Here is a 15,073-nt window from a genome sequence, read left to right as displayed (position 1 = left end):
CCCATAGTTCATCTTCTCAAATCCTAAAGCTTCCTTTCCCGGAATCCTTCTCTCTCTCCACAAAATCCTTCTATGTCTCCTTTCCCATGGTCTATCACAAATGCATGAAGATTCATAACTGATTAAAATTGAAAGAATGATTTAAGTAAATGTTTTTAGACGATGAGGCGTAAGAGAAAGAAATAGAAAGAGAGACCATCTGGGCAACCTCTACCAAGAAATGAGATTGAGCATGAATTTTGGCATATTTCAGCCTAAATTCATTTATAAATTCATCATCCAAACTTTTTGTCGATCGATTATGAAAGTTTTGGCATTTCGAGATTTGATTCTCCGGTACCTCCATATCCTCTATCTACGAAGATTGCGACGGATAAAGAGCATTGTTTAAAACGTGGAGATTTACACCTCGAAATGAGATTTGAATTTCATACAAAAATTTCAAGTTTTTGCTTTAATTCAAGCCCAGTACTTTCAAAAGAATTCCATCTCATTGTTTGAGTTTGATCGGTGGAACAGAAAGAAGGAGACTGCCTGTTATTTTATAATTAAATATAAGTTTGTTTTAATTGATTTTATGAAATTCAAATCTCAAATTTTTAATGGAAACAAAGAATTGCAACAACATTAACACCATAGCCATCTCCGTCTTTTGTTTCTCTAAAATACTAATATATTAAAAGTAATAAAGAAACCAGAGAAAAGAAAGTGATTCCATTATCACATGAAAGTGTATAAGTCTACCTAGACAATGGAGAACGGGGGCGGTCTGGACAAGCGAAGGTAATGAAGATCGGCGACTTTGACGATTAGCAGACAGATGGAGAACGGTGGCACTGGTTTTCTAACGAACAGAACAAGGAAGAAGAAGTAACTTGTATGCAATCAAACCGTTTGTTTTTTCAGACTAAAAAAAGACACGTGTCAAATTTTTAAGTGTTATATTGGTCGAATAATTGTTGACTGGTTATTTCCGGTCGCACATATTTAAATGTCCGGTTACTCGTACTTGAGGTATATTTTTGGGACGAAATATAATTCAGGTACCAAAGTGTGAATTGGAGTATATTTTAGGTACCATTGGTGTAATTTACCCCAACTAGAGCAGGATGTTGAAAATTTGCAACAAAAATATGGCACCTTACAAGAACAATATGGCACCCTACAAGGACAATATGACACCCTACAGCAAGAAGTAACTGACATACGTCAAGACTTAAATCATCAAAATGAGGAATGACTTAGAGAATTGATTCGGGAGATGCTTCCCAATATTTCTACAAATTAAGATGCGCAAAGTTCTGAGAGCAGACCATCCTTTCCTCAATCTAAGTAACCTACTATTTCTTATTGTTTTTTTGCTTATCCATACTTAACTAGTTGTTTGTCCTTTTGAGGCCTTAGGATTATGATTTTGAAAGTTTCAAACTAACTCATTCATTTATGAAACTTATGTTTGGGATATATGGTAATGTTTGTCTTGTCCATACTTACCTAGTTGATTTATAGAACTTATGTTTGGGATATATTGTAATGTTTGCTTACTTAATGTAAAACTTTTAACAATCATTTATATTAAGTTTATTTTGATAAATATAATTATTATGTTTTGTATTTTTTTTTTGCTTGTGATCTTATTTTATTATGTATCACTTATAATATTGTTTGAAAATAATTAGAATATAAAATTCATCTTGGTATATATATATATATATATATATATATATATATATATATATATAGCAATATAATATTTATTAATGATAAATTTAATGACGACATTATACCAACGACTTACCAACTATACATATTAGCAACAACATATCAACAATTTAATTATCAATGACATACCAACGATACATGTTAGCAACAACATACGAACGACATAATTACCAAGGGTATATATTAGCAACAACATACCAACGACATAATTACCAACGATCTACCAACGATATATATTAGCAACAACATAACAACGACATAATTACCAATGACTTACACACGATACATATTTTTGCGATGACATACCGACAATTTCGTTGACGTTATTTTCCGCGCCAATAGATTTGATACCAAATTTAGTGAGGGAATCACCAACAATATACCAACGACTTTCACTTTACCAACCACACTCCAACGACATTGTTCATGTTCTTTTTCACGCCAATAAATTTGGCACCAAATTTAATGTGGGATGTGATAATGACTTACTAACAACATAATAATTACCAACAACTTAACAACGACACTGTTGGTCTCTATTAACTAGTACTATGATTTCTATTAGGTGGCCACCAAGAAATTGCCAACGATCTGGGTGATGCAAATGCCAACGACATGGATTTTATCGTTGGCATATATTTTACCATGAAGCAATTTGGCTTCGATATACATTTCGTTGGTATGTCGTTGCTAATAGAGATTGCCAACGAAAATCAGACATTTACAAACGCCATGTTGTCATTGGTAAGCTGTTATTTTCTTGTAGTGCTCTATCCCACACCTTGGACCCCTGCACAAATAACTTCTCAACCCTCATCTCCTCCTCTCCCAACCTACTGAGCTAATCATGCCATGCTCTCTTCCCTCAACCCAATGATCCCTCCACACCTGAATTGTTTCTGCATTCCCCACTTTCCACCTTAATCCCAAATCCAAAACTCCTATTGACTTCCAAAATCCCCTCTAAATAAAACTAGGATTATTGTGCATATTTGAAGTTAAAAATGTACCAGTAGGAAAATATTTGGCTTTGAAGACCCTGCTAGCTAAAGATTGTGGATTTGATATTAGTTTCCATCCCTGCTTACCTAATAATGTCAGATTAGTTTCCATCCATGTTTTGTAAGGTTATCCATTAAGAAATGCTGCTCTGGCTCCAAAACAGGCCTCAATTTACTGATCAAGAACTGGTATAACAAAGAGAGGCATGATTAGCTTATTATGAGAATCCAACAAGCCACGATTGGCAGCAGCTGAAGAACTAGGTATATCTTCCATTCTTTGGCTGAATGGAACTGGAAAGTGAGTAATTGGTTGAGCAATTTGTGGAGTAACCTGTTGAAGAATAGGCTCAATTATGGGATGTACAACAGATGTGAAAGTAAACCATCTCTCTACGAACTAGGATCCACGATCATCGCACTAAAATGTTATCGTATTTATGAGTGACGAATCTTTGATCAGGATTCTAATCGCCTGAAATCACAACAACCGTCAAAAAAGGGGGTCGGAGTCCAGTGAACCCTCTCCAATGCTAAAGGCAGTGATAATGTAGAGAGAATATCAAAGACTAAGTAAAATATATCAGAATGATTAAGAATTAGATCCCTAGATTCTTGGGATACTTCTACTATTTATAGATAATTAGAGTTGTATATTTGGACATGTGGCAGCTTATGATGGTGAGGAGCGTGTATTTGGAGTCCAGTGTATTGGTTGGTCCATGTGTCTCCAAAATGCTCCTTTAAAGACTATGTTTGGCAATGTTAGGATGACCGAAGCTTTGACCTTAGTCTAAGCTTCGGTCAAGGCTAACCTTCCTTCTTGTCCTGAATGAGCCAGGGTCCATCTGAGGTTCTTAAGTCATGTTGGGCCTTTTTGACACAACCCCAAATAACTTAATACCATAACATCTGGTACTTGCGGTATAAATCTTGTGGATTCGATACCTGAACTTCTCTATATTATTACTTGATAATGATACGGTACACTTATCCCTTAGTGAGTCTTTAAGCGTCAACTTGAGGCGCATCACATGTTATTCAGTCAATCTAGGTACCAAGTGGTTATGGGTTTTGATTCAATTCAATCATCTGAAGAAACTAGATTGCAGGATTCGAAGTGTTTTTGGCAGGCAAAGATATTGCCTAAAATCAAGAATCTCACTTGGCGAACAGCTCGAGGGTGTATTGCTGACATGGAATCACTAAATAGAAGAGGTATAACTGTTCCAATTTATTGCATTTTTTGTTCTCAGGGTATAGAAAATTGATGGCATTTGTTTTTTGCATGTATGTTTGCACAAGATTATTGGAAGCAGTCGGACTTATTGCAGATTTTGACTAATTGTGTATGATATTGAAGGATTCCAAGATTACTTTTTTAGTGTTTTTTTCTATTATTTGATTTTGACTGTGGGAGGTTATGTATTATTGTGTGGGGTATTTAGAAGTCTAGGAATAATATATTATAGAATGATACTGTTGTTTATGTTCGATCTACTATTATCTCTTTCAGTGTCTTTCTTCTGTGATTGGCTTGCTGTCCGGAATTCTCCTATCAATGACAACACTGTAGTGACAGTTGGTCATGGTCTCATTTCTTCCCGTCATTAGTGTCACTCGCGAGCCAACTGGTTGAAGTGTACTGTGGATGCAGCTTTCTTTAAGGAAGAAGTTTTGATGGCTTTAGAGATGGTTGTGAGGATCAGAAGGGAAAGTTTCTCACGAGGCATTATGTTCTTTTCACATGTCACTTCGAGGTTCAGGAAGTTGAGGCTTTTGGGATCAAATAAGAACTTCTTTTAATAAAAAACTTGGGCTTGAACAATGTAGTAATCGAACCTGATTCTGAGATTTCAGTAAAGGCTTTGGACTCTATAGAGGAAGACTTCTCTAAGTTTGGTTCAATTATTAGTTAGTGTTGTTCTATTTTTTTCCACTATTAAATTCTTATGTAATTTGCTTTGTTCTGGATAACCAAACTTAGTTGTTCACTATATTGCATGACTGACTAAATTTAATGTTGATTTAACTGTGTGGCTTGATGTGCAAATTTTTTTATTTGACCTTTTACATTATGATTGTACTTCTTCTTCAGTTCAATGCACTAATTAAACTGAGAAATGCTTTTTTAATGAGGTATATATATATATATATATATATATATATATATGGATTATTTCTCAATGGGTATTACTCATCCATGGATACTCTTGAAAATTGTGTAAATTTATTAGGGTGAGTTATAAGATCAAGTTACTATATACAGTGTTATAAATACAATATGAAAATATAAAGACTATACATATTTTTCAATACTAAAAATTAATTACACTCTACAAATTAATTACAACACTAAAAATTAAGCAAGAATAAAATGTAGGTGTGATTATTTTAAAGTTTGAGCTTGGTTGTTTAATTGTTTTCTTCAATTTTTTTTTTTTATAATTCGTCTATTATTTTTAAAACAATTGTTTTCTTCAATTTTCTTTTAAACCATTATTTTCTTCAATCAGTATACTGTACTAAGTTTTTTTTGAATTGTACTACTAATTTTTAATACAATTTGCACACCGATTAATTACTTTTTTATTTCCCTTAACTAATTAAAGTCTTGAGTGAATTTTTTTGTTTTCAAAATTTTTGAAAGAATTAATTGGGTTGCCATTATATACAATATTTTTTTAATACAATTGTAGATATAGATAATTTAATCGCTTAGTATATTTATCTTCTTAACTTATTCAAAAAGTTTGATTGGTCTCTGAATTTTGAAAGTGTTTTGATAGCTCGCTCTACATACTTACTTAAAAAAACAATCAATTAATTAGAGGTGTCAAAAGTATACATGATATGATTACACGACACGAAATTGACACAAAATCGAAACAAAGTGTTTGAGTTTAGCTTAATATGTAATGAGTCATTTTTGTTTTGACACATAAATCTTTTTGGGTTATGTTAGGGTTGACATCCTAACCCGAAAATGACACGAAACAAATATTTAAAATTATTGTTATATTCTCTCATTTTTACATGTCACGTTTATTAACAAAAGTAATAAAATTGTAATTATTACTTGCAAACACGGCTCGAACCTCCTATATTGTTATAACCACATTACATAACCCCTCAAAAATGATATTAGAAAACCTTTTGGATGATTACGGTTAACATATTGATCCAAAAAGGACATAAAATATTTAAATAGTACCATGTCCTCCAACATTTTTGAAAGACACAATGAATATACACCTCTACAATTAATCACTCGGTTTCAAAAAAGTAAGTTGCATGCGAAATGTGTGTTGCACATGCCTTGAAAAAGTAAAATGGCCAAGGTTGGAGTACGAGGTTCTAATATCTTAGAGAACAAATTTTATAGTTGAGTAAATAAAAACTTTCTTTTCGATATGTTCTAATCTAGTTATTTGATACGCTCACTTCCCCATACTGACACATTTCAGTTCAGTGATGTCTCAGTTTAGTGATATTTCAGTTTAGTAATATTTCAGTTCAGTATTGTAATTAGAGCTGTAAATGAACAAGCCTCTCATGAGCAGCTCAGTGGTCAGATCGATAAAAGCTGGGTCTTCTTAGTTTGATTTATAAATAAGTCATTTGTGAACACAATTTAGAGACTCGATTCCTAAATGAACCAAACTTGAGCATGACAAAACTCGGGTCGAAAGCTCATGAGCAGGCTCGGTTGTAGGCTCATGCACAAGTTCATAACCAAGCTCGATTATAATGTTCACGAACAACATTATTAGGTTTTTTTAATCATCATTAGTCACCTCGTATCTTCATCATATTCACTTGTCCTCCCATACCTCTTTTCATTTCCGCCTCCCTCGTCTCGCAGTATTTTTTATTTAACGACTAAAATGAGGTTTTTAATGTTTATTCATGTAAAATTGTATTATTTCATTGGTTAAACATTCTATTATTTTATTTGATATTATTTCATTCGTCAATAAAAGAAATAATCTGCTCGCAATCAAGCTCGTGATTAAAATAAATTAGCAGTTCGTGAGCTAAACTCACGAATAAGATAAACGAGTTGGATCGTAAGCAGCTCGTGAACAAATGATCTTCTAAACGATCCGAGTTGAAACACAAATTCGAGTTTGAAAAGAGCTCAAAGCTCCGCTCGAGCTCGTTAATGTTATGATGAGCCGAGTTTGAACATGCCAAAGCTCGGATCAGATCGATTCGATTACAACTATAGCTGTAATGGAATCAATTTGTGGCCTACTCATGCTTGGCTCATCAAAAAATTGACAAGTTCGAGCTCAACATTTTTTTATGAGCTCAATTTTTAAATCTTTAGGTTTTCTTATTTCCTTAAGCTTTCCTTAATATATAAAACTTTAGGACTGTAAGCTCAATTTGTCACCTAACGTAAAGTAACGTAACTTAACCTAACATAATGTAACGAGGTAGAGATTCCATGTCATCACTTTCTCTAGAGGATTCATCTTAATGGAGCTGGATAATATACATTGTTTTGATAAAAGTTCGATTAGTTTTGGCTCGGTTTATAAACAAGCCAAGCTTGAACACGATAAAGCTCGGCTCAAAAGCTCAAAAGCAAGCTCGCTTATAGAGTCATGAACAAACTTATAAGAAAACTAATGAGCTAATAGGAACAAAGCTCGTTAACAAGCTCATTAACAGTTTGTGATTAGCTCACAAACAAAATGTTGAGCTCGAACTTGTCAATTTTCTAATGACCCGAGCATGAGCAGGCCACAACTTGATTCTATTAGAGCTATAGTTGTAATCGAACCAATCTGGTCCGAGCTTTGGCATGTTCAAACTCGACTCATCATAATGTTAACGAGCTCGACCGGAGCTTTGAGCTCTTTTCGAGCTCGAATTTGTGTTTCAACTCGGATCGTTTAGAAGATCATTTGTTCACGAGCTGCTTACGATCCAATTCATTTATCTTATTCACGAGTTTAGCTCACGAACTGCTCATTTATTTTAATCACGAGCTTGATTGCGATCAACTTATTTCTTTTGTTCATGAACGAAATAATATCAAATAAAATAATAGAATGTTTAACAAATGAAATAGTACAATTTTACATGAATAAACTTTAAAAACCTTATTTTAGTCGTTAAATAAAAAATACTACGAGACGAGGGAGGCAGAAATAAAAAGAGGTATGGGAGAAGGACAAGTGAATATGATGAAGATATGAGGTGACTAATGATGATTCAGAAAAAAAACCTAACAATGTTGTTCGTGAACATTATAATCGAGCTTAGTTATGAACTTGTGCATGAGCCTACAACCGAGCCTGCTCATGAGCTTTCGAGTCGAGTTTTGTCATGCTCAAGTTCAGTTCATTTAGGAATCGAGTCTCTAAATTGTGTTCACAAGCGACTTGTTTATAAATCAAATTGAGTAGACCCAGGCTTTTATTGATCTGACCACCAAGCTGCTCATGAGAGGCTTGTTCATTTACAGCTCTAATTACAACACTGAACTGAAATATTACTGAACTGAAACATCACTGAACTGAGACACCACTGAACTGAAATGTGTCAGTATGGGGAAGTGAACGTATCAAATAACTAGATTAGAACATATTAAAAAGAAAGTTTTTATTTGCACAACTGTAAAATTTATCCTCTATGATATTAGAACCTCGAGCCGAGTTTTGTCATGATCAAGTTCGGTTCGTTTAGGAATCGAGTCTCTAAACCGTATTCACAAGCGACTTGTTTATAAATCGATCTTAGTAGACCCAGGCTTTTATCGATCTGACCACCGAGATGCTCATGAGAGGCTTCCTCATTTACAACTCTAATTACAACACTATATAAAATATAGGAAAAGTACAAAGCTAGTTTAGCCGATACGTTACGTCACATTACGTCACGTCACGTCACATCGCGTCACATCACGTCACGTCACATCGCGTCACATCACGTCACGTCACGTTACCTTACGTCACGTCACGTCATATTACGTTACGTTATGCCACATTACGTTACTTTACTTTATGTCACATTAAGTTACATTAGGCTAAATTACATTCTATTAGATTATGTTAAATTAGAAAAGAAGGAGGAACGGAAAGGGTAGAAATACCTAACATCCCCCCATGCCCAGCAGCTCCCAAGCGATCCGCCACGCGGTTTTGCTCCCTATAAATATGGGAGAAGGTAAGAGAATCGAAGGCAGGACGAAGCCTCAAGATGGCTTTAATGAGATTCTGACTCTTAAGACAAACAGCCTGTCTATCCGAAATCCTGTTGATAGCCTCCAAATTGTCAGACTCCACCGAAAGTCTTTTAACACCCATGCGAATGGCGAGTTTAATGCCAGACAAGATCCCCTAGAGCTCCGCAGTAAAGGAGGAGCCCGTACCTAAGTTATGGGTAAACCCAGCCAGCCAGGCGCCACCAGCATCCCGAAGAACTCCACCAGCAGCAATTCTGCCATTACTAAGGGATGAGCCATCCGTATTCAACTTGACAACCCCTTCCCTGGGCTTCCTCCAACCAACTAACTGGACCTCTTTAACCGGGGAGGGGTGAACCAGGGGCTCTCCTTCAAAACTCTTTGTAATAACAGAGAGTTTTTTCGAGAAGTAAAACCGGAGGTCAGGAATAAAGACAGTCTTCTCAGCAAATAACTCTTCATTCCTCCATTTCTACCCTTTCTGTTCCTCCTTCTTTTCTGTTACCTTCTCTTCTTGAGGATAGGATTGGGGTCAGTCTTTCTAGACTGATCCCGGGTTAGGTTTTTGTTTGTTTGTTTTTTTCTTCCCTTCTTACCAAAAAAAAAAGATTATGTTAAATTAAGTTACATTAAGTTATGTTATGCTAAGTTACATTAACTTTTGTTAGGTAAAGTTACGTTACGTTATGTGATGTGACATTACATTATGTTATGTCATGTCATGTTACCTTATATTAAGTTACGTCACATTATCTCACGTTATATTACATCACTTTATGTTACGCTACATTACGTCATGTTACGTTACGTCATGTTACGTTGCGTCACGTTCTGTTATATGATGTTATGTTATGTTATGTTACATTATGTTATATCACGTTATGTTGCGTCACGTTATGTTACGTCACGTTACATTATGCTAAGTTATATTCTGTTAGGTCACGTTAAATTAAGTTACATTAAGTCATTTTAAGTTATGTTACGCTAAGTTACATTAAGTTAAGTTACGTTATGTTAAGTTTGTATCAATGAATTAGTTCGATAATTAACTGTATCAAATATCCTTAATTAGACAACTCAATTCAATTCATACCATTTAAAATAAACAATAATTTTTTGATAAATAAAAATAAGCAATAATTAAAATAATGTGATTAATTAATTTTATATATATTAATTTTAGTTTTTTTTTAAAACTAAAATACTTAGAAAAAATAAAAACTGTAAATAAATGTGATTGGAGATGAAAACCGGATTCGTTTCTATCGCGGATCACATCCGCGACGCTGGACGGCATGGGCAGCAATTGCCGACCAAGTAAAAAATTTCCAAAAGTTGAGCTACTCAACTTTCGGAATTTAATAAGTTGGCAGCACTGCCAACTTATTCATAATTATTCTTTTTTTTTAAATTAAAATTAACAGTTTAACTTTAATTTATATATTAAAATTCTTTTAATATTATGTTTTAATATTAATTCAAATTATATAATTAATTTGTATTGGTTAATGTGTTACATGAAATAAAATTAATTGAAATTACTTTTTTCAAAAAGACACTAACTTCTAAAATTTATATTTTCTATTTTCTAGAAAATATTTATTATGAGAGAGAAAATTAATTAGAGCAAAATAGTTAGGTTATAAATTGCATTGATTAAAAAAATAATATCTATTTGATATACGCATTTTTCTAGGTACTCATAGATGGGTAATACCCATTAAGAGTGAACCCATATATATATATATATATATATATATATATATATATATATATGGGAGAACTCAGGTGAGAACACAACACCTCCCTTTATGTGATAACACTCATTAATGAGATTAGTTTTAGAACAAAAAAGATTAGCATTAGAATATAAGACATTAGTTTAGAACATATGCTAGAGTATATATTCTATATTTTATAGCATGTGTTCTAAAAAAATTAAGTAAAATGTTTTAAATAATTAGTTTTAAAACATAAGACATTAGTTTTAGAACATATGTTGGAGTATATGTTCTATATTTTATAGTATGTGTTCTAAAAAGTTAAGTAGAATGTTCTAAACAATATTACACATGTTCTATATGTTACCGTCTGTATTCTAAAAAGTTTTATGCACGATATTGAAACAGATAGAATCCAGAATATGAGCAACACTATGAAGGATTCGGATTTTGTCTGTCGCTTCCGCCTTTCACCATTGTTCGTCAGTAATCAATTTTGACATATCTGAATTGAAATAGAACCATCAGAGAAGGAAAAATAAATAAAAGAAACGAAAAGAATAGAAGAGGAAGAAAACAAATAAACAGAAAAACAAAAAAGGAGATGAGAAATATCCTTACTATAGTGAAAATATTTACAATAATATCATTCTCACATAAATAATTTGTTTTTATAGGGAGGTGTTTCATTTGATCCTTCTTTTATATATATATATATATATATATATATATATATATATATATATATATATAATTTTAAATACATATGAATAATGTATTTTTAATAAAATTTAATGTTTATCACTATATTTTTAATATAAATTTTTTAATACGTAACACTAATTAATATGTCAAATTGAAAATTTTAAAAGATAAAAAGTTTAGGATAATTCTTTTAAAAAATGTCTCTTTTCAATATAATTCTAATGAAAACATTTGGTTCAATTTTTTTTATAACTGTAATGTTTTGTCTAATCTGACAGAGTTAAATGAAACCGATGAATAACATACCGATTTCATTTTTATTGGGAATCTGATGTGATATTCAAAATCAGTTTCTTCAAAAATTCCGTGTTATATCGCTAAAATTAATTTTGTTTAGAAACTTTAGAGTTACTTTTAGACCGTATAAAGTTCATTATTGAAGAAATAAATCTAAAATAGGCTTCAACCTCTTTTTACTTGATCTGTGCACCTTAAGATTATTTCATCACAATAATAATAATAATAATAATAATAATAATAATAATAATAATTTACATGTTTATTTATATATAAAAAATGCTAGTATTAGATATAAAAATATACAATATGTAAAGCAAAAATATACAATGTATGTAGAGTATTAGATACAATGTATGTTCATTTTTATTTATATATAAATCTAGACAGATTTTTCATAGAAAAAAAAGAAAAATATAATCAGATTTGCTGTAGTAATACTAAATGCTTCCGTATCTTCAAAAAAAAAAAACCTAGATTTGATATACCGGTTTCATTTAACTCTGTTATCTAACATGACAGAACACTATAATTCCTCACCAAATGTTTTTATCGAAATTATTTATATCTAAAATATTTTTTAAAGGAATTATTCAAAAGCTTACTTGGTAAAATTTAAAAAAAAAAAAGATTTTTTTAATATAATATTGGTAATAATGAAACAGTTATATTTGAATTATGTTTACTACCAAGCTAGGAGTATTATTTTTTAGGTTGTTGAGCATAAGCCACTAACATCTAACTGTATTTAATGTACTCACCTAAATCAAAGGACTCATCAAACAAATAGAATCATATGTTTTAATTTGGTAAAGAATGTCCAGACTCTACCTTCTTTTAGGATTTCCATTTTATTTTTTATTTTTTTCAGTTTCATAAAGAAAGTGAGATTTGGATTAGCATAAAGATAGAAGACCATTGAAGGACAAATGACCATATTTCTTTTTTTTATTATTATTATTTTTTAAAAAATAAAATTCTAATAGATTAATTTTTTTTTTTTTATCTTAATGGAGGGACGAAATCGAACACAACAAAGAACAAACTAAATGATGCTAGTTATCTTAGAAAGACAAGTACCACCAATATCAGAAAATAAGATATTCAGAATGTCTGCAGCGGCACCTAAAGATCTAGAGATAAACTTCTTGCGTAATTCGTCATCCAGTCCGTGGCACGGTTACTTTCGCGGAATAGATTAATTAATAAATTATTGAGTTAAATTTGTTAGTTTTATAATAGATTTTCCTCTCTCCTCCTTCCCTCCCAACCCAAGCTGGCCGTCCTTGTTCTTCAACGCGTTCACGCGTAGGCCTGTCTGTCTTTTTCTGTTCTAGATTAACCACTATATATATCCCTCCCATTCTTTACGTTTTTGGGCAGGTGCAGAAAAATCAATCTCCCATTATTTTCTCTGCATCTGTTCGCTTTTTATTTTTCCTTTTTCTTTCTTCTCTTCAAACCCCCAATTATCATCTCTAAAGCCTTTTTTCAATCGATTTCACTGGCTTTTCTGTATTAATCCTTTCAAACCAAGAAAGAAAGAGGAAAATCTGAATTGAGCAATTATGCCCTCTCTGCAGGAGGAGCTTTTTCCTTCTACTCCCGGAAAATTCAAGATTGACCGGGGTAATCGGCAGTTTCACCGGTGTTTTGCGTCCACTAGCACCTTGTTTTTATGGGCTTTGTTCTTAATTGCGTTGACGGCTTCTTATTTGAGTTTCCAGAGCTTTATTGATTCCGGTAGCAAGTACTTTTCGGCTTCGTGGGGAGGGATTCAATGGGAGAAACAAGTCCGGAATTCCGCTCAGATCCACCGGAATGGCGGTATGTCGGTTCTTGTCACCGGAGCTGCTGGTTTCGTCGGTTCGCACGTGTCTTTGGCTTTGAAGAAAAGAGGAGACGGCGTCGTTGGGCTTGATAATTTTAACAATTATTACGATCCGTCTTTAAAGAAAGCTCGTAAGTCTCTTCTTTCTGACCATGGAATCTTTATCGTTGAAGGCGATTTAAACGACTCGCAGCTCTTAGCCAAGCTATTCGATGTCGTCGCTTTTACTCACGTTATGCACTTAGCGGCTCAAGCCGGAGTCAGATACGCCATGGAAAATCCCAATTCCTATGTTCATTCCAACATAGCCGGTTTAGTCACGCTTCTCGAGGTTATCAAATCGGCTAGTCCTCAGCCGGCTTTGGTTTGGGCTTCTTCGAGCTCTGTTTATGGTTTGAACGACAAGGTCCCGTTCTCGGAATCTGATCGCACCGACCAGCCGGCGAGTCTCTACGCCGCAACGAAAAAGGCAGGTGAGGAAATCACCCACACATACAATCACATTTACGGTTTATCAATCACCGGGTTGAGATTTTTCACTGTCTATGGCCCATGGGGCAGACCCGACATGGCTTACTTCTCCTTCACCCGAAATATCCTGCAAGGGAAACCGATAACGGTATATCGGGGCAAGAACCGGGTTGATCTTGCTCGTGATTTCACCTACATTGATGATATAGTGAAAGGTTGTCTCGGTTCATTGGATACCTCGGGAAAGAGTACCGGGTCGGGCGGTAAAAAGAGAGGACCCGCACCGTATCGGATATTCAATTTGGGTAATACATCACCGGTAACTGTTCCGGCACTTGTGAACATACTGGAGAGGAATTTGAAGATGAAGGCGAAGAGGAATATCCTGGATATGCCAGGAAACGGCGACGTACCATTTACTCACGCGAATATTAGCTTGGCCCAAAGAGAAATCGGGTATAAACCGACAACCGATTTACAAACCGGATTGAAGAAGTTTGTTAAATGGTATCTCTCGTATTACGGCTATAATCATGGAAAGGCTGTAAATTAATTTTATTTTTTCCCTTTCTTTCTCCCAAACAAAAAAAATGGGTGGTAAAAGAAAACAAAAGAAAAAGAAGAGACACAATATTCTTTTCTTGGGGTTAAATCCTCATTAATTAATTAGCCTTTTGTATCATTTTGTGATTGTAAATGGAAAGTAAAAATTTTCTGATTAATTATTTTTCATCATTAGCTTATTTAATGGGATATAATTATCAATTATAGCACCGATTATTTATTTATTTATTTCTGGTTAAACATTAAAAGCAAGTATTTAATTTCTGGTGAAAGAGAGAATGTTTATTATTTTTATTTAGAGTTAAAAAAGAAAATGATTGGAGACAGCTAAGAGAGAAAGAGACAGGTAGGACAACCGTGATATACGGCTGGAGAAGTGGGTCCCAAAGGAAAAACAATCGCCGTTGGATTCGGCTGAATCGGAGGGCTGAAATGACGTAACATATAGTCTAGCTGTAAAGTATGCAATCCCCCTGAGTAAATTGGCTGCCGACAAATATAAAAGAGAAGGGAGATAATAGGGGGTATTTAATGAATAGTAAAGGGTAAAACTGGAGTAATT

The 15,073-nt window shown here is 33.5% G+C and overlaps 1 protein-coding gene across 1 annotated transcript; it reads left to right on the top strand.

Annotated features, from left to right (window-relative positions):
• Positions 1–13,013: 13,013 nt before the first annotated feature.
• Positions 13,014–14,669, top strand: LOC136202341 (UDP-glucuronate 4-epimerase 1). The gene has a single exon (XM_065992901.1). It carries the CDS (start codon positions 13,214–13,216, stop codon positions 14,498–14,500), a length of 1,287 nt encoding a protein of 428 aa, XP_065848973.1. The 5' UTR covers positions 13,014–13,213; the 3' UTR covers positions 14,501–14,669.
• Positions 14,670–15,073: the final 404 nt, after the last annotated feature.

Source organism: Euphorbia lathyris, chromosome 8, assembly GCF_963576675.1.
Source record: "Euphorbia lathyris chromosome 8, ddEupLath1.1, whole genome shotgun sequence".
Taxonomy (NCBI): Eukaryota; Viridiplantae; Streptophyta; class Magnoliopsida; order Malpighiales; family Euphorbiaceae; genus Euphorbia; species Euphorbia lathyris.
This window is presented reverse-complemented; position numbering and strand designations above follow the sequence as displayed.

What these genes read in the sequence shown, in the direction of transcription:
- LOC136202341 (XM_065992901.1), top strand. Translation starts at nt 13,214, where the DNA reads ATGCCCTCTCTGCAGGAGGAGCTTTTTCCTTCTACTCCCGGAAAATTC.